Source organism: Malaclemys terrapin, chromosome 2 (assembly GCF_027887155.1).
Source record: "Malaclemys terrapin pileata isolate rMalTer1 chromosome 2, rMalTer1.hap1, whole genome shotgun sequence".
Lineage (NCBI taxonomy): Eukaryota > Metazoa > Chordata > Testudines > Emydidae > Malaclemys > Malaclemys terrapin.
The window spans coordinates 265,387,930-265,406,355 of record NC_071506.1 but is presented as its reverse complement, the minus strand read 5'-3'; the positions used below and the strand labels follow the sequence as shown (position 1 = coordinate 265,406,355).

Genomic DNA, 18,426 nt, shown 5'->3' with positions numbered 1-18,426 from the left:
AAATATCACTTGTTGCAATTGCGGAGTTTTCATTATCTGTAGCATTGTTTGTTGGGTAAGGTGTGTTTTCCAGTGGTTTGAGAAATGAAGTTATTGGCTTTGAGTTCTTAGCTGCTGCTTCACTCAGTTACTTTCGCTATCTCTTGCTTGCACCACTTTCAAATCTCCTCTTCATAGTGATCTAGCTGGTCCATCTGTAGCCTACCCACACTTGAAATATTCTGCTGTAAATAAGCAGCTTATCTACACTTGAAATCTTCTACTGTAAACACGTACACAAATGCTGAAAAGACTTAAAACAAAGGAATACTAATTAAGAACATAAAATAAACAGTCAGGTTATTATCCTTATCACTGAATCAAAACTCAAGCATGCAAAGTATAATATAACAGGCTGAGCTGAAGACAAAGGGATGACATATATATAGTAAACACAGACACGGATACAGACAGAGGGATAATGTCCAAAAATTTCAAACATGTGTCCTCACGAAACTCACTGTACAAGATCATCCTCACAAATTTTCACCTTGAATCTGGGCCTATAGACTATGAAAGCTTATGATGATGGCCAAGATACCAAGCTGGGACTAAACCAAACAACCAGTCACCTCTTTTAGCTGCCTCATTATTATCTTTATATGGTATTCTCACACATAAATAATTCCTTAGTCAACTAGACGTAAAACTATAAAGACACTAAATTGTAAGAATTATCTACCTTTCAACACTCACTTGATCCAGCACCAACCACTAGTAGTGCTTTGTTTATATAATCAGCTGATCTGAGATGACATGTTCATCACGGTCTAATCTTGTGCCATCAGAACCAATATATTTTTATTAATATTTATGAACATTTTTAACTCTTTAATATGACAAAATCTATATCAGTTAACAAAAAAATTATGTCTTTTACCAAATCACATCTCTTGTTTGCTTAAATTTGCAGCTCTAAGCTGAGAGAGTGTGTCACATTTTGGTCTGATAGGGATGTGCATAAAAACAAGTTGCGAAACTTATCAAATGCCAAAAAATTAACAAGTGTCTAAATTTGAGGCCCACTTTGAGCTTGAGGCCCAGGCTAAATGGCCCTGATTTTGTGTGGTTTAACCCATGGCATATTTGTCCAGAGTATAGGACGAGCAATTAAAACTATATTTTATAATGCAAATAAATAATCAAAATGATAGTTTTCATTTAGATAAATTAATCATTTTCACAGTATGCCAAAGGATGTGGTGGAGTCTCTATCACTAGAAATCTTCAGGTTTCAGAGTAGCAGCCGTGATAGTCTGTATCCGTAAAAAGAACAGGAGTACTTACGGCACCTTAGAGACTAACAAATTTATTAGAGCATAAGCTTTCGTGGACTACAGCCCACTTCTTCGGATGCATATAGAGTGAAACATATATTGAGGAAATATATATACACACATACAGAGAGCATGAACAGGTGGGAGTTGTTGGTTAGACAACTCCCACCTGTTCATGCTCTCTGTATGTGTGTGTATATATATATATATCTCCTCAATATATGTTTCACTCTATATGCATCCGAAGAAGTGGGCTGTAGTCCACGAAAGCTTATGCTCTAATAAATTTGTTAGTCTCTAAGGTGCCACAAGTACTACTGTTTTTTTTTTTTTTTTTAGAAATCTTCAAATCAGTATCTTCGATACTTTCTAAAAGATATGCTCTAGTTATTAGTTCTGGTACAATTATATGTCCAGTGTTATGTGGGAAGTCAAATAAGATGATCACAATGGTTCTTCTGGTCTTAAAATCTATGAATAAGTTAGAGCATCTTTTTGCTTGTTCTTTTGTTTTTCTATTACCCACTGCACTTTGAAATTTCTCTTTGAAATGTTCGTAAAAGTTCTCTGTGAAAATTCCTACCAAAGCTGTTCTCTATCTTTCCACTCTAGACACCTTCCTGGCGATTAGATGCCACATCAAAGATTAAAAATTTTAACTGGCATATGGGTTTCACAAAACACATTTGGGAAGCAACATCTGAAACTATTGATTTAAAAGTGTCTAGCCACAAAGTCCAAAATCAAAGAGAAATTCAGAATTCAGGTTTGTTTGTTTTTAAATAACTAAATCTTTATCTTTTTTTTTTTTTTTTTTGTACAGAAAACTATGATACACAGCCTAATTATCTAATACTTTTAACTTTTCTAACCTAGCTCTAACAGAATGACTGTCAAGGTCAAAGATTTCTCTTTTACAAGGTTAATTAAAGGTGCACAGATATGGATCTATTGCTTTAGAACTGTGTGAAATGTCAAACCTACAGCAACAATAGCAATTTGCCACTGGCTTGTTTTAAGATTTTTAAAAAGTAATTTTTTATTTGGTATAGGTTTTTTCCCCTTGGATTTTTGTATGAGGTCAAATAAGTGGGCAATAGGCGATAGGATATTTTGTAAATAGTCTGTTTGGTCTAAGTGGAACACAGAATCAGGCCTGCCAACAGGGGAGGGGAGGAGAAGGGGGCGCAATCCCAGAAGTGATGAATTTGTCACTTCCACCCTAGGGACGGCCCTGGTCCGGGGGCCCGGAATTTCTGTTGACAGGCCTGCACAGGATTCATGTTGTTAGCATAAACTGTGGATTTGTTCAAAGGTAGTATTTATACAGTGTTCAACTAACAGAGGGCATGGTTCATAATATTGATTTGTTGACCCACGAAGACCACAGGATCTTCCTGGACTCCACAACCAAAGATTATGGGTATAACGCAGAAATTACTGGCAGGTGCTATGTATGGCCAGTGTTGTGCAGGCGGTCAGACTAGACAACTGTAATGGTCTTTCTGACCTACCAAAAAAAAAATAATCATGAATCTATATTTCTTCTCCCTCTCACTGCTGATACACTTCCGGGCAAAAGGAGAGGTTGCCTTTCCCAAAGGGAATGGAGGCCTACCCTAACCAATCTCATCACCATGTATGGCAATCAGATTCTGGAGAACTGTGCTCAGGGACTCGGGGCTCAATCCTATGCCCATTTATGTCAGTGGAAAAATTCCCACTGATTTCAGTAGTGCAGGCTCAGCGAGTTTTTATTCCCCAAGTGGGAGTGAGTTCCTCCATTGCTGACTAAATTTTAGTCAATGGGGATATGCAGTGTTGTTGGAGCCATGTCAGTCCCAGGATATTAGAGACAAGGTGGGTGAGGTAATATTTTTTATTGGACCAGCTTGTTTCTCTCACCAACAGAAGTTGGTCCAATAAAAGATATTACCTCACCCACCTTGCCAGTCAATGGCATAACATTATTATGGCCTTGGTGTGACAGGCAGCAGATACCAAGGTCAGTCAGAAAGATGAAGCAAGGACCATGTAGCCAGCCCTCCTGTTCAAAATAAGAGAAATGTTTTGTATTAATTTATTTTATTTAAATAAACTTTAGAAGTTTGATTCAAGTTTAGGGCAAAGGTTTCAGGCAGTTCTTATTTTAACAAAGCCATCTCTAATTAAAACCATTTGAATACAGTGTTCTTATCAGTTAAGTAAATTGCAATGATTGGTGTGTGTATGTTGCCTTCCTGCTTATTGCTTCCTGTTCCTGTTTGTTTCTTGGTTCCTGCTTCCTAAACAAAGTGTACCAATTTGTGTGCGTGCACGCACATAGCGTAGGGGGCAGTGATGAGCTGCCAAAATCTTAACAACCAGTTCCCTATAAAAAGTTCTGATTTAAGGGATGTGCCACAGTATGTATTTTTTGTACCTTTCTCGATAAGAAGTGGCAATGCATTGAGTCATTGGGAGTCATACTTGACAATAACAAAAATAAAAAACATTTGTACATGTTTATTACAATAGAAACAAAGTATTGCTTTATTAAACAAATTTAAAATACATTTGAAAAGAAGAAAATATAAAGAAGAGATGTATGAGTAAGCAAATGATAATATTTAAGAATGAAATGCCTATTCTTATATTTTAAAATACTACATGTGAACTACTTAAGTTATTAAAAATAAAAAGTGTAATATATTCATGTTGAAGTATACAATGCAACAAACAATACACCTCTACCCTGATATAACGCTGTCCTTGGGAGCCAAAAAATCTTACCACATTATAGGTGAAACTGCATTATATCGAACTTGCTTTGATCCACCGGAGTGTGCAGCCCCGCCCCCCGGAGTGCTGCTTTACCGCGTTATATCCGAATTCGTGTTATATCAGGTTGCGTTATATCGGTGTATTTTAAAGAATATTTAAGTACATTATTTATTACTAATTAGGTAGTAATTTTCCAAATGGCTTCTTGATCTTCTCCATAATCTTTGCTGTTGGATCCACAAACTCTGGTATCTAATGTGGATCGATGACTTCTCATCCATGATTTAACATATGGTATTGGGTTCCAGGAACTTAGTGGTTTTCGCAACAAATTGATGGTCATAAAGCTTGAGATATGTTTAATTGTTAAATTCACCCTTTTATCACTACAAATAATATTCATCAACAAAAAAAAGCTCTTTCTTCTTCTGCAGAACTAATTGCAATTGTGTTCATAATTTGCTTTGCTTTCCTTATGGTTTCCGGATCAGGAAGATTTTTTGATTGAATGTTATTCTCTACATAATCACGAAAATCATTTAAATTGACTACAAATTTTATGAATTTATTTAATTCGTGCACTTTTTCTTCTCCTGATTTCCAAGGTAACCTGACTTCTTCAATATTCCATGAAGTGAGATCCATAACATTGAATAATTCAACTATTTTAGGTGTATTACTAGAATGACCTAAATTACCTTCTTTATATTTAATGTGATTTTTGTTTAATAATCTTGCCTTCATTTTTTCAATAATACACTCTATTACTTTGTCTCGTGGCAGTGATTTAAACCTTACATTATCTTCAAACTCTATGCATTTAAAAGCATCACTTTCTATCATTTCATTAATTTTATTTTCGTGTATACCAAAAACTCTTTTAATTGTATGAAAAAAATCAATCGTTCGTTTGATTAGCTTATCTGCCTTTGTTAAACTCAACTGTCTCGCTTGCAGTGCATTTGATAATAATGCAAGTTCATCCAAAATGTCAATCATTAATACTAAGTCTTTTAAAAATTGTTTGTTTTTCAATCTTTTTTCCATGCCAGAAAATTTCTTATTTTTGGAAAAATAAATATAAAGAGTTGGATAAGCTCTCCAGACCACTTTGACAGCTCTAAGGCTACAAGAAGCCCATCGTGAACCAAAAACATGGCCTATTTTGATGATTTCAATATATAGTTCTTCAGAAACTTGTTTAAGTTCAAACTGACTTATTTGACTGATGAAAAATTGCATAAATCTTGTCCAAAAAATCTTGAAATGGCTTATTTCATTGATATCATTTATAGCATCATCTAAGGCCAGTTGTAGCCAATGATTCAAACAATGCCAAATTATAACGTTTGGAAAATCTTGAATCAGTCTTGTAGCAACTCCAGATTTATGTCCAAGCATGGTGCTCACGCCATCAGAACAAAATCCGATTAAATTTTTCTTTAAATATTCTGTGTCAAATCCTGTATCGGTTAACATATTTCTCAAAGTATTATAAATATTTTCTGCTTTTGTCAAGTCTAATTCCACTAAATTGAGAAAAATTGTTGGTGAAGAATCTTGTAATTACAAGCACAGTTTTACCTGAAATTGTAGAAGTTTCATCAATAATAATACAAATCTTTGAATTGTTTTAGATGATTTTACTAAAAATATGTTTTCTTATTAATTCAGCAATATGCTTTACGATTCTGATGGCTGAAAATCGAGAATGTAGGCAGTTCCCTAAATCGGTTTCATTCTTAATTTGTATCTCTACTTCATCCTCCACATCTGACATTGGTCGTTTTCTTTTTACTAAGCTGTAAACTATGTTGAAAATTTTGCTGGTTATTGCAATATTTTTTTCAGTAAGTTTATCAATCACTGTAGTGAGAGGTTCTTTTTTAGATTCATTTAAAATATTTATAACTCTCAAATGAGAGCTTGATTTGAAATGTTCCTTCATTTTTTTTCTTAATGAAGCTTGCTGAACTTTTTTATCAGTTCCAGATGCTTTAATAGTACACTTTTGCCATTCCAAAGAAATGTGTAAAGATTTTCCTCCAAGGACCCCCAAATGTGACGTATTTGCACAGTGGGAACAGCCAAGCTTTTTGTCTTCAATTATCAAGCCATTATATTTCTTTAAAAAATATTGTGCCTGCTCGGAAGTCCAACAATTGGGTACTAAATTTTCACAATCATGTAAATCCTCTTCTATTGCGGACACATTTTCAGATGATTCAACATTTAAGATATTTTCATCACCAAAATTATTGTCATCGGCATTTTCAGTATTTAAATAATTATTTTCACTACTAGAATTACTGACTAGTGATTTTGTCATTTTATTGGAAAACCAATCACTAGTGCTTTTCTGGCATTTCACTATGAAGGGTAAATAATATTGAATAGAAAACTTTAATCTTCGAACAACAGTCCAGTTAGTCTTACACACCAAAATATCACATGCAATTTACTAGAAACAAACAGACTGACTATGACTCACTGGTTGTGTTGAATTGTATAGAAAACAGTTGAGCAAGTGCACGAACAAGGCAAGTGCGACCCCTGTTAATAAAAGAGTAAACTAGACGTTTGTCTTGCGTCAGCACGAACTTGGATGCGACCGAGTCGCAGCCTACAATGAAATTAGACACGCACGCGCATACCAACATAAATCTTGACTTATCTGTTGTAGAAATGGCACTTTAACTGCTAGAATTTCGCGTCCTTTGCATTTGAAGTTTATTTTGTACACCGTATTATTTTCTACACCGTTTTATAAGATTAAGATTATTCGGTTTTAAGATCATTTTATAACATTTGTTTTCATAACATTTTTTAACAGTTCTAATTTTTAACGGTTCTAAAGCTGCTTCAAAATTTTACAACTGGTTCGCGTAAACCGGTGTGAACTGGCTCCAGCTAAGCACTGGTTGGGGGTGTGTAGTTACTCAAGGCCTGCTGCTATATGCCTGCCATTTGGACTGTTATGTTTTGTTCATACTGTTGCTGACTTAACTGGTTCGTGGTTATTACATGTTTTGATTGACAACCTACGTTGCTTCAATTTCCTGGTGTTTTGGGATTGCTGTTTTGGAGTGCATCAGAGCGTAACACAAATGTGAAGGGTGTGTATGTCTGAGTATAGAAGATTCCTTAAACTAGGATATTTTGTTCATGAACAGAGACAGCTTATTGGTGCATCCAGGACACACACACAACAAATATTTCTGGATATGCAAGTGAGTATTATTAGCCTAGGGGTGCCATTTGGCCAGTTTCTTGGTAGAAGTTACCTTTAACATCAGTTGTAGACATAAATTATCCAAGGGTGTCAAAACATACACCCCAAAAACTGGATTCATTCCCCTGGATGTATTCTCCAGCCTAGCACTTAATTACATGTGCAAGCCCATCTTCCACCACTGGGTCCCCTCTGCCCCACTGCACTGAATCAGTACTGTCAGAAGTCCTGTTTCCTTGCAAGGCGTGAGGAGAAGCATGCAGATTCCTTTTGGGAAACCACCACCATAAAATGGTAGGAGGGCTTGAACAACCTGTTGGAAGGAAACCCCTCAGAAAAGTCAAAGCATCACATTAGCACTTCCTCTCCAAAAGCCAAAGGCAGCTGAAATTCACAGCAGGGATCTCCTCTTGGACCAGCCCAGCAACAGTGAACAGCACAACTGGATTTGGAAGTTAACTAAGTTGGGATTTTTAAATAGCTACTTCCTTTAACACTTATTTCCATAAAACAATTTCACTATGAATACAGAATCTAGGAGTAGATGAATGATTTCAGTGGGAATTTTCTTGGAATAGATATCAATGTCTATGACAGTCACTGTTATTAAAACTGCACTTCTTCTAATGCCAGAGCCAGATTAATCAAAAGGAGAAATGATAGAAAAATAGACTGCTTTTGACTGTGTTAATGCAGGCAAATGCATATTTGAATATATACTCTAGGAGTCACACAGTGAAATCTAAGAGACCTCCAGGGGATCATGAAATAGGGGTCATAGTAAAGGGACGTTGCTGACACCTGGCAGTTTGGCAAGTTTTGCGGCATTGAATCCCAAAGAGATTGCACAGGGGAGAAGAAACTCATTATGCACCACATGGCTCAATCAGAGGGAAATCCCCATTCCATTATGGGAGATGTAGTCCTCGAGGAAGCCCAGCCCGTAAGAGGGAATTGGGGCCTGAACTACAATTCCACAAGGCCATGTGCTGATAGGGAAATGCAGTTTCATGTTTTGTTGAACTGATTCAAAATGAAATGCATTGTGCCAGATAAAAAATGAAATATTTCAATTCAGAATATTTAATTTCAATTCTCTCAACTGAAAATAAAAAAATTTCCCCATGAAAAATTTTGATTTTGTGGAAACTGCAAAATTCCTAGCCAGCTCTAGAAATGAACTTTTTACCACAAGGTAACAGTGGTTTTCCCTCTCAGAGCCTCCCTGGAACCCATTGTCTTCTAAACTCACAAGTTCATCTCAAGCATCCCAAAGGGTGTATAGGGGTCTGTGCAAAAAAAGAGGTTTTTATGGCAGCACTTTGCCCTTTTCATCAATAGAAGGAGTAGAGAACTCTTTCCCCTCTGGAGCTTCTAGCCATAGGGCTTATACAAATATAACACTAATAATTGTAATGAAAATATAAATATAATAAACATATTCTTCCAGCTGGGAAACACCTTACCTACAAATGATAATAAATTGTTGTTTTTTTTTTAAACAAAGTTCTTACTCAGGACTTCCATTCTAGGTACTTTAATGCTACAATCTGCTTTTCCTTTGCATCACTAGATTATTTATTGTTTTCACACTGAAAATGCCAGGGTACATTTCTTACCTTCATACTGAAAAGTATGTTTGCTCTGTGAACTGGTGACCTTGTCAGAGGCCCCTACTTGCAAGGACAATGTCATACATTTTTATTTGTTTTCTGATCATCTTACCTTCCACTCACATTACAACTGCAGAGAAAATCCCCTAAAAGCTTAAAACTGAAAAAAAAAAAAAAAATGGAACTGGTCTCCTTCTCATGAAATCTAATTATAGGTTACTTTCTTTCTCCTCTCTCCTCCACCTAGGTACAGTAAGCTGGATGTGTATATTTTAAACATTATTGTATCCAGAAAATTGGGAGGGGAGGTGTTTCTTTTAATAAAACTGTGAGGTCCAAGTTCACCCGGGGCATAACTCCATAGATTTCAATGGAGATACATCAAAGATGAATTCAATCCTGTATCTGAATTGCCGTGTGCATCAGAACGTTAATTAGGTCTCTCATCCTTAGTTTTTATTTTCAATACGAAGTCAGCATGAATTATCCAATTCATAAAAAGTACAGTCACAGCACAAATAAATTCTGAAAATGTAATTTTACCTATCAAAGAAGTGCTGATGAATAGGGATTTTTTCTTTACAAGCTGTCTGTGCATTGCAGCACATCTTTTTCTTACCTTTAAACACCACTGTTTTGACACTGTTTAAAAGTTCCATACATCTTATTTCCTCTTCATGCATCTCCAGCTGAAATCTGCATTCTGGGTGGATGCCATTCACCTGTTTAAAATGAACAAACAGGCCTAGGTCTTAAAGCATTTTAATTAAAATGTTCCATAATGGATGCAACTACCAATCACAGAATTCACAATTTGTATTCATTATTTTAAGCCCTTAAGAGTGTGCTAGGGACAGTCCTTTCTCAAAGTTTATGCATTTTAGCTTTTCAAAATGAAACATTAATATAATGCTCTTCCATAAAAAGAAGTCCTCCTCAGCTCCTTTCTGAAGCATTCCAAAACCAACATTGCCATTTACAAAAAAGAGTCCTTGACAACATAGTGTATTTACCAACGTTCTTCTGAGAAACTTTCCCCCCGCCCTACAGAAAGACAGTGTGTCAATCTGTACTCCAATATAACATCCTTAATGGGGCGACAAGTACATTTTTGATTTTTTAAAGAAAACTGCTTCAGTTTAGAAAAGCTGAATTTGTATCAGTATGTGTGTCAAGCAATCAAACTGCACCATCTTTAATGTAATAACATTTGCTTTTCTTTGTCATAGTGTGACCATTACCTTCTGAGGGTCACAATACTTCATTACCGATTCTTTGATTTAAGCAAGTAGTATGCAGTGGGAAACTCAGTTTAAAACAGAGCTGTGTTGATATCATTATTCATCCTTTGCTTATAGTACTGCCCACAATACGCCAGGCACTTTCAAGACAGTCAAGAAGGGAGGGTCCCTGCTCATGAGCACAGACTGTTAGGTAGACAGAGGCTAGACGAAGGGGAACAACAAATAGAGATTTTTTTATTCAAGTCAATGAGATTCATGGCAGGCAGCACAGTAGGAGAACTGGAGGAATGAACTCAAGAAGCTCACACGATGCACAGGAGTCTGCACGGAACAGGTGACTGTGCAATACATTGACAAGCACGAGGGTAAGGGTGGAAATGTTGGCAGAGTTGAGGGGGTAAGGACAGAAACAGAAAATATTTATAATACATTTATAATAAATAATACATTTTAGTCTTTAGGAATACAGCAGCAAGATTAAGCAAATGAAACAAAATTATAAGGCAGTAAGACTTTGCTGAACTGTTCAATCATGTGCACATTTTGTAATTCACACACAAAGTGATGGTCTCTCTCTCCCCTTGTCAGCAAAGATTTAATAATAGTGTCCTGTAATGAGGTCTAATTTACAAAACACCATTACTTTTGCATAATATTAGAACATCAGTTAGTACACTATGAAATATTATAAATAAGTGAGAGGCAGGATGGGCTTGGGTTTAAGGCAGTGGCGTGGATCAGGAGATCTAGGTTCAAGTCCTGGTTGTGCTGCAGATTTCCTGTTTGACCTTGAGAAAGTCAATTAAGACCAGATTTTCAGGAGTCGGAGCACTGGATATTCTATACAATCTGGCCATAGCATCACAGTGGAAGTTTGTGAGCGTTAAGCACTTCTGAAAACTTGACCCTTGTTCTCTGAGCACCTCATAGACCTTGTCTACACAGCAATGTAAGCCTAGGATTAGTGGGATTCGAGTCAGCTGACCCATGTCAAGAAATCCTGGGCTTGAGCATCTACACTGCATTTTAACCCTAGGTTAAGGATTTTCTGACCCATACTGGAACCTAGGGCTCTGGCGTCCACACTGCAGTGCAAAGACCCGACTCAAAGTAACCCTATCCCAGAGTGCCTTCCTCCCCCCAGTGTTGACACTCTAACTCTATGAATATGTTGCACTGTGGAAAAACTCTCATTCCCATGTGCACCTATTCTGAGGATAATTAGGATATCAGTCTCCATGGCTGTCAAACTATTAAAATGAAACTGCGATTCTTAATTATTTATAATGGGATGTTCAGTGAAGGTGGTTTTGTTTGGTTGTTTTTTTATCTATTTATTTTTGTCTGTTTTGAAGTTTGACATAAAATGTAGGTTTCAAAAGAAAAACAGAGACACACCCCAGCCGGTCTGCTTCTGGCTCAGAGCAGTGAAGTGCATCCCCCAGGGTTGGCGTGCAGTGCGCTCCAGCATCCTCGGGAATCTCTTATCCCTGCCCCTCCTGCACCATGGGAGGCAGGGATAAAGGATCCCCCGGAGGCTGTGGGGAAGTTTTGGGGTTGGTTCGCACTCACCACCCTCACAGTGCATATTGCCAGGGCACCTCTGCACACACAGCCCCGTGGTGAGCAGGGGGGAAGGGAAAGTGGAGCGGGGACCAAGTGACTGCCCTGCATGGAGAGGGAGGAGCCAGGGTCCTGGGGGTCATCCTCCCCCAGGTAGCTCTGCCGCTCCCCCTCCCTGCAAGGCAGCTGCTTAGTTCCTGCTCCACTCTCTGGCCCTTGCTCCCAGGCCCGCCCTGCCCTCCCTGGGGCTGAGTGTGCAGGAATGCCTGGGTGGCATGCACCAAAATCTAGCTGTGCTCTTGTGACCAAGAAACAGCTGTCTTTACAAAAATCATCTTCTGATTGGTCTCCATTGAAAACCCTGCAGACTCTCTGGTAGTGTGCTAGCAGACAATGGGCTAATGCTGACCTGAGCGGCTGCCTTTGTAAAGGGAGGTGTGGCTTCTGTTTGCAATAGTGTGCAACATATTGTACCACAGATTGTCCACTTAGAGAGGACTAAGGAAATTCCCCCAAGGAACATGGATACATCTGGAGGACTTCCTGAACCCAAATCAAGCCTGGGCTGTGTACATACAGGAAAGCAATCGGGCTCAAACTCAAGGTCCCAGTCTAACATGGGCTCGAACCCTCCAGCCCTGCAGGATCTTGTACCCTAGGTCTGAGCCCCAAGTTAACACAATTGGTATGTGGACACAAGGAGGGCTCAAGCCTGGGCTTACATTGCTGTGTAGACATACCCTTTAAGGCCAGAAGGGACCACCATGATCATCTAGTCCAGAGGTCCCCAACCTTTTCGTGTGGCGGGCGCCGGACGACTAGCTGCTGAGGACCGTGGCTGCCAGACAAGCAGCCGCCAAAATGCCGCCGAGAATTGGCAACGCCAAGAAGCATCGCCACCGAAATGCCGCCGAGAAGTAGCATCATCAAGAAGCCTTGCTGCCAAAATGCAGCCAAAAATCAGTGGCATTTCGGCGGCAACACTTCTTGACGTTGCTGCTTCTCGGCGGCATTTCGACGGTTGCTTGTCCGGCAGCCAGTAGGCGGGGGCACATAGATACCGCTTTGGGGACCCCTGATCTAGTCTGACCTCCTGCACATTGCAGGCCACAGAACCTCACCCACCCATTCCTGTAATAGACCCCTAACCTCTGGCTGAGTTACCCGAGTCCTCAAATCATGATTTAAAGACTTCAAGTTACAGAGAATCCACTAGCTACACCTGTTTAAACCTGCAAGTGCCTGTGCCCCAGGCTGCAGAGGAAGGCGAAAAACCCCCGGTGTCTCTGCCAATTTGACCTGGAGGAAAATGCCTTCCCAACCCCAAATATGGCGATCAGTTAGACCCTGAGCATGTGGACAAGACCCACCCGCCAGGCACCTAGGAAAGAGTTCTCTGTAGTAAATCAGAGCCTTCCCCATCTAGAGTCCCATCACCGGTCACTGGAGATATTTGCTGCTAGCAGTCGCAGATCGGCTACATGCCATTGTAGGCAGTCTCATCATACCATCCCCACCATAAACGTATCAAGCTCAGTCTTAAAGCCAGTTAGGTTTTTTGCACCGATTACTGGCTGTTCCAGAACTTCACTCCTCTGATGGTTAGAAACATTTATCTAATTTCAAGATAAACTGACCGTCAATAAGTTTACATCCATTTGTTCTTGTGTCTACATTGGTGCTTAATTTAAATAACTGCTCCTATTCCCCGATATTTATCCCTCTGATATATTTATAGAAAGCAAGCATATCTCCCCTCAACTTCTTTTGGTTAGGCTAAACTAGCAAAGGTCTTTGAGTCTCTTTGCATAGGTTTTCCTGATCATCCTAGTAGCCCTTCTCTGCACCTGTTCTGGTTTGAATTCATCTGTCTTAAACATGGGAGACCAGAATTGCACACGGGATTCCAGATGAGGTCTCACCAGTACCTTGTATAATGGTACTAATACTTACCTGTCTCTACTGGAAATACCTTGCCTGATGCATCCTAGGATTGTATTAGCCTCAGTTTCCCATTTGTAAAATGGAAATGTTACTTCCTTTCTCCCACCTTTCCTCTATACTGTCTATTAAAATCAGAAGCTCTTCAGAGCAGGCACTGTCTCTTACTCTGTATTTGCACAGTGCCAAGCACAATGGAGCCCTGATATAGGTTAGGGTTTCTAAGTGTAATAAATAAAATAATAATAATAAAAACTTGCAAGTATTATTATTTTATTATTACTAATTATCTGTATTTTAGTAGCACTCAAATGTCCAATCCGGATTAGGGCCCTAATGTGCTAGGTGATGTATAAACCAATAGGAAGATATAGTCCGTGCCCCAGTAGCCAAGAAACTGTCAAAATAAATGAAGTATATTTTGTGATGTGTTATCCTGTTTTATAATGTCTTGATCTGCCAATTTGCAAAAATTCAGTAATCTGCAATATGCCTCCTACTCATTATTATTTATTATTAGTGCTAGTGTGAATTACAAACAACAATTTACTGGAGAACCACCAATGCAGAGTGTAAATCATACTGTAAACATTTTGGCAAAGAAACTTGTGAAAAAACAACTTCAATCACAGGATTGAAAGGATTGCGCAAACTGAGATTTAATAAAGATGGTTACTCCTTTGAGAAAATACAATTCTGTAGTACCCAAACACTACAACTAATGCAATACTTCTTTTTCAAATGCCCACTACATGTAACAACATCCATTTTCTAATACAGGAACCAGTTTAATTCATATGTACTTTATCAGAGTTTAAAAGTTTAGGGCCCAATCCTGTACATTACTGCTGATTGGTCTTTTAGGCTCTCTTTCCCACTGTTCTACCCAAGAATAGTTTACATAAGTAGTCAATATAGACCTGTGCTGTCATACACACTTAGCTGGACTGCTATAGTTTAGTGTCTGTCAGCATTCCCATTAATAAATCAATTTTTCCGGCACCTGAGATACAATCATTTTACCACAAAAATTTGCTTCTGACAGCCATTTTGCATTTACCAAGTATGGCTTACCAAGTTTGGTGCACAATAGCCTGTGTTTTTAAATTTACAATGCAGAGAAGGTAACTGTTCTGTTGTTAGATGCTTTTGTGTGTCTCCATTTGAGCCATGAACTAGTTAATAAAATAATCAATAAACAACATCATTTTAGATTCAATTAAAACAAGGAAGGTTTTACAGCAACTAATTTCATAAGGATTTTTAGTGTCATTATTATTACATGCACAGTATAGAAGTTAGTTAAACAACATCATTTTTACCCTAATCAAACACTCTAGTGAGTAAAACTCTTTAGCCATAAATAATAACCACTTCCAAACTCTCCTCTGACAATACTCTAAGAACATCTCAAACCTCTGCTGGGACCGTTTCCCGTTTTCGTTTGAATCAGTTAAAAAAAAGAAAAGACAAATACATACAAATAATATAAAGGGCCAAATTATGCTCTCATTATATTAGTGTAAATAAAGGATAACTCCGTTTAAATAAATTACATTATTCTGGATTTACTTCGGTGCAAATGAGAGCAGACTTTGGCTCTGAGGTTGATTGAAACCCACAAGGGGAAGAGCGTTCAGATTAAGGGTTTTCACTACCCCACTGTGCTAGATATTGCAGCACATAAGTCCCAAATGTCACTCACTGCCTTCTCTCCCTTGATGTGCACAAAGCGACATGTTAAAGATAAAAAGCTAGCCTTAACGTCGAGTGAATGACCTTGACGAGTAGCCTAAATACTCCAGCGGTGTAATTAATGCAGCATCAGCCCGATGATACATTTGGCCCCACTCCACATGTTCGCTAAGAGCTCGAGTCTCCTTCTCTGGAGTTAAGTGGGAGCAGAATCGGGACCCAGGTTTGTTTAATTTAACTGCTGAGAGGGTTGAGTCATTTCTTTCTCCGTGAATAGCTTGGGCATTTCCAAGCGACACCCAAGCAAAGGGCTGCTGTAGCGCCTGCCCCGCGATGCACCTGGCTGGGATGGGCACAACCCGCTCTATAATCACCGCGTTCACACTGGGCTTACACCGCTCGATCCTGTACAAGCGGGCGAGCGCCTTCACTGCACGAACCAACCACGCCCCACGCCTGCTCCTTTCCAGCTGAACCCAGGCGCGTGTTCTCCGCAAGTCAGGGGGTTACGAGCGACCCCCGCTCTGTCCCGGGCAGAGCCTGGGGTCGCCCGCGCGGGTCACAAAGGACTCGCGCCGCACGTGAAAGTCGCCGCCTGGCGCACACCGCGCGGCCGGAGCCCCCCGGGGACACGCGCTGCGGGCTGACTCTCAGCACGGGGATTGCGGGGCGAGGGCTCGCTCCTGCCCCGCGGCAGCAGCGCCCCGCCGGGGTGCCCGGCTGCGGCAGCCTCCCTTTGCCTCTGAACCGGGCACCTCTCCCCGCAGCCAGGAGCCCAGGGCCCCCGGGGGAGGCGGAGGCGAGCGGCGGACTTACCGGCCCCACGCTGCAGCAGGCGGCGAAGAGAAGGAGCAGCAGATTCCGCATCCCGAGGGCGCCCCGCGAAGCAGCACAGCGGGAGAGCGCTCCCGGGCCACACACATAGGGTCCGCGGGAGAGCCGCCCGCACACGTGGGCAGCCGGCCGGCACCTGCCCCGGCTGCTGCCTCTCAGCCAGTCACTCCCCGGGTCCCGTCCGGCTGCTCCTGCGCGGCCAACTTCCAGCCCAGACTGACACCACCTGCCTGCCCCGCTGCTGCTGCTCCGGGCGGCTCCTCCTCTAGGCTCTGGCTGGCTTCCCGCCTTCCCTCCCCGCCTCTGCCCTCGGGCCGCCGCTTCCTTTCCTTCCCTAGGAGGGGCAAGGCACCTGCCCCCTATGGGCAACCGGCTCACCCCACAGCCCTCTGGGCCACCTACGGGGAGCATGGGCAACTACCTCCCCCCACAGCTCTGGGCCACCTATGGGGGGCATGTGCAACCTGCTGCCCCCCACAGCCCTGAGCCACCTATGGGGGGCATGGGCAACTACCTCTCCCCACAGCCCGGGGCCAGCATGGGAGGTATGGGAAACCCCTCCTTCCACAGAGCCCAGGACCACCTATGGAGGGGGGGGGCATGGGCAACCCTCCTGCCCCCAGAGAGCCCTGGGCTGCCTCTGGGGGACACAGAACCATAGAAATGTAGGACTGGAAGGGACCTCAATAAGTCATGTAGTCCAGTCCCCTGCTCTCAAAGCAGGACTAAGTAATAACTAGACCATTCCTGAAAGGTGTTTGTCAGCCTGTTCTTAAAAACCTCCACTGTTGGAGATTTCATAACATCTCTAGCTTAGGAAGTTTTTCCTAATGTCCAATCTAAACCTCCCTTGCTGCAATTTAAGCCTATTGCTTCTTCTCCTATCCTCAGAGGTTAAGAAGAACAATGTTCACCCCCTCCTTGTAATAACCTTTTATGTAATTGAAAACTGCTATGTCCACCCTCAATCTTCTCTTCTCCAGACTAAACAAACCCAATTTTTTAATCTTTCCTCATAGGTCATGTTTTTTTAATCATTTTTGTTACTTTTCTCTGGACTTTCTCCATTTGTCCACATCTTTATGAAATGTGGTGCCCAGAACTGGACACAATACTCCAGTGAGGCCTTACGAGAGTGAAAGAATTACTTCTCAGGTCTTGCTTACAACATTCCTGCTGATACATCCCAGAATGATGTTTACTTTTTTTGCAACAGTGTTACACTGTTGACTCATATTTAGCTTGTGATCCACTATAACCCCCAGATCCCTTTCCACAGTACTCCTTCCTAGGCAGTCCTTTCTCATTTTGTAGTGTGCAATTGATGGTTCCTTCCTACGTGGAGTACTTTACATCTGTCCTTATTGAATTTCAGCCCATTACTTCTAACCACTTTTGTCCAGGTCATTTTGAATTTTAATCCTATTCTACCAAACATTTGCAACTCCTCCCAGATTCATATCATCTGCAGACTTTATAGGTGTACTCTCTATGCATTGTCTAAATCATTGATGAAGATATTGAACAGAACTGGACCCAGGACTGATTTCCAACCTGCTATGCACCCATCTTGTATTAGCTCCATCTAGATTGTATTTCCCTAGTTTGTTTATGAGGTCTTGCAAGACAGTATCAAAAGCCTTACTAAAGTCAATATATACCACATCTACCATTTCCCCCCCATTCAGAAGATTTGTTATCCTCCCTCCCATTCCCCCTGCGTCGTGTGCCACTGCTGGGATGCATGGGTGTGACATGATCCCTGAGGTACAACCTGGAAGTGTGGGACCACTGTGTTGCCTGTGCTTTAGCCTGGGTTGTCTCTCAGGAAGCTATGCCAGTGACAAGCAGCAACCCCCCTCCAGGTGCTGTGATTAGTCAGTCATCAGCATGTGGCGCCCCACACCCAGCTGCGTTACATGAATGCTCCCTGAGCTACTCATGAATAATACACAAAGAGGCACCAGCCAATCACCCCGGCCTTGCACCCCAGCAATATACCATCTTACACTGCTCAAGACTTCCTTGGGCAGTGCAAGCCCATTAATTAGCTTGGCACTCCAATAAAAGGGTAGTGGACGTGCAACAGCCCTTGTTAAGCTGAGATGAGATTCCCCAACCACTTCAACCAAAACCACACTGTTTTAGGTAAAATATAAAACGGATTTATTAACTACAGAAAGACAGATTTTAAGTAATTATAAGTAGCAGGTGTGGAGATCAAA

The 18,426-nt window shown here is 40.9% G+C and overlaps 1 protein-coding gene across 2 annotated transcripts in view; it reads right to left on the bottom strand.

The window, feature by feature from the left end:
• VIPR2 (vasoactive intestinal peptide receptor 2) overlaps nucleotides 1-16,418 on the bottom strand; it is a 103,713-nt gene extending 87,295 nt beyond the window's left edge. For both annotated transcript variants that reach the window (XM_054021061.1, XM_054021062.1), the window contains exons 1-2: nucleotides 16,184-16,418; nucleotides 9,544-9,646 (exon numbers count right to left, since the gene is read on the bottom strand). In XM_054021061.1, the coding sequence (XP_053877036.1) occupies nucleotides 9,544-9,646; nucleotides 16,184-16,234 (154 nt within the window). In that variant the 5' untranslated portion in view covers nucleotides 16,235-16,418. The remainder of the gene's footprint in view (nucleotides 1-9,543; nucleotides 9,647-16,183) is intronic.
• Between the last annotated feature and the right edge of the window lie 2,008 nt (nucleotides 16,419-18,426).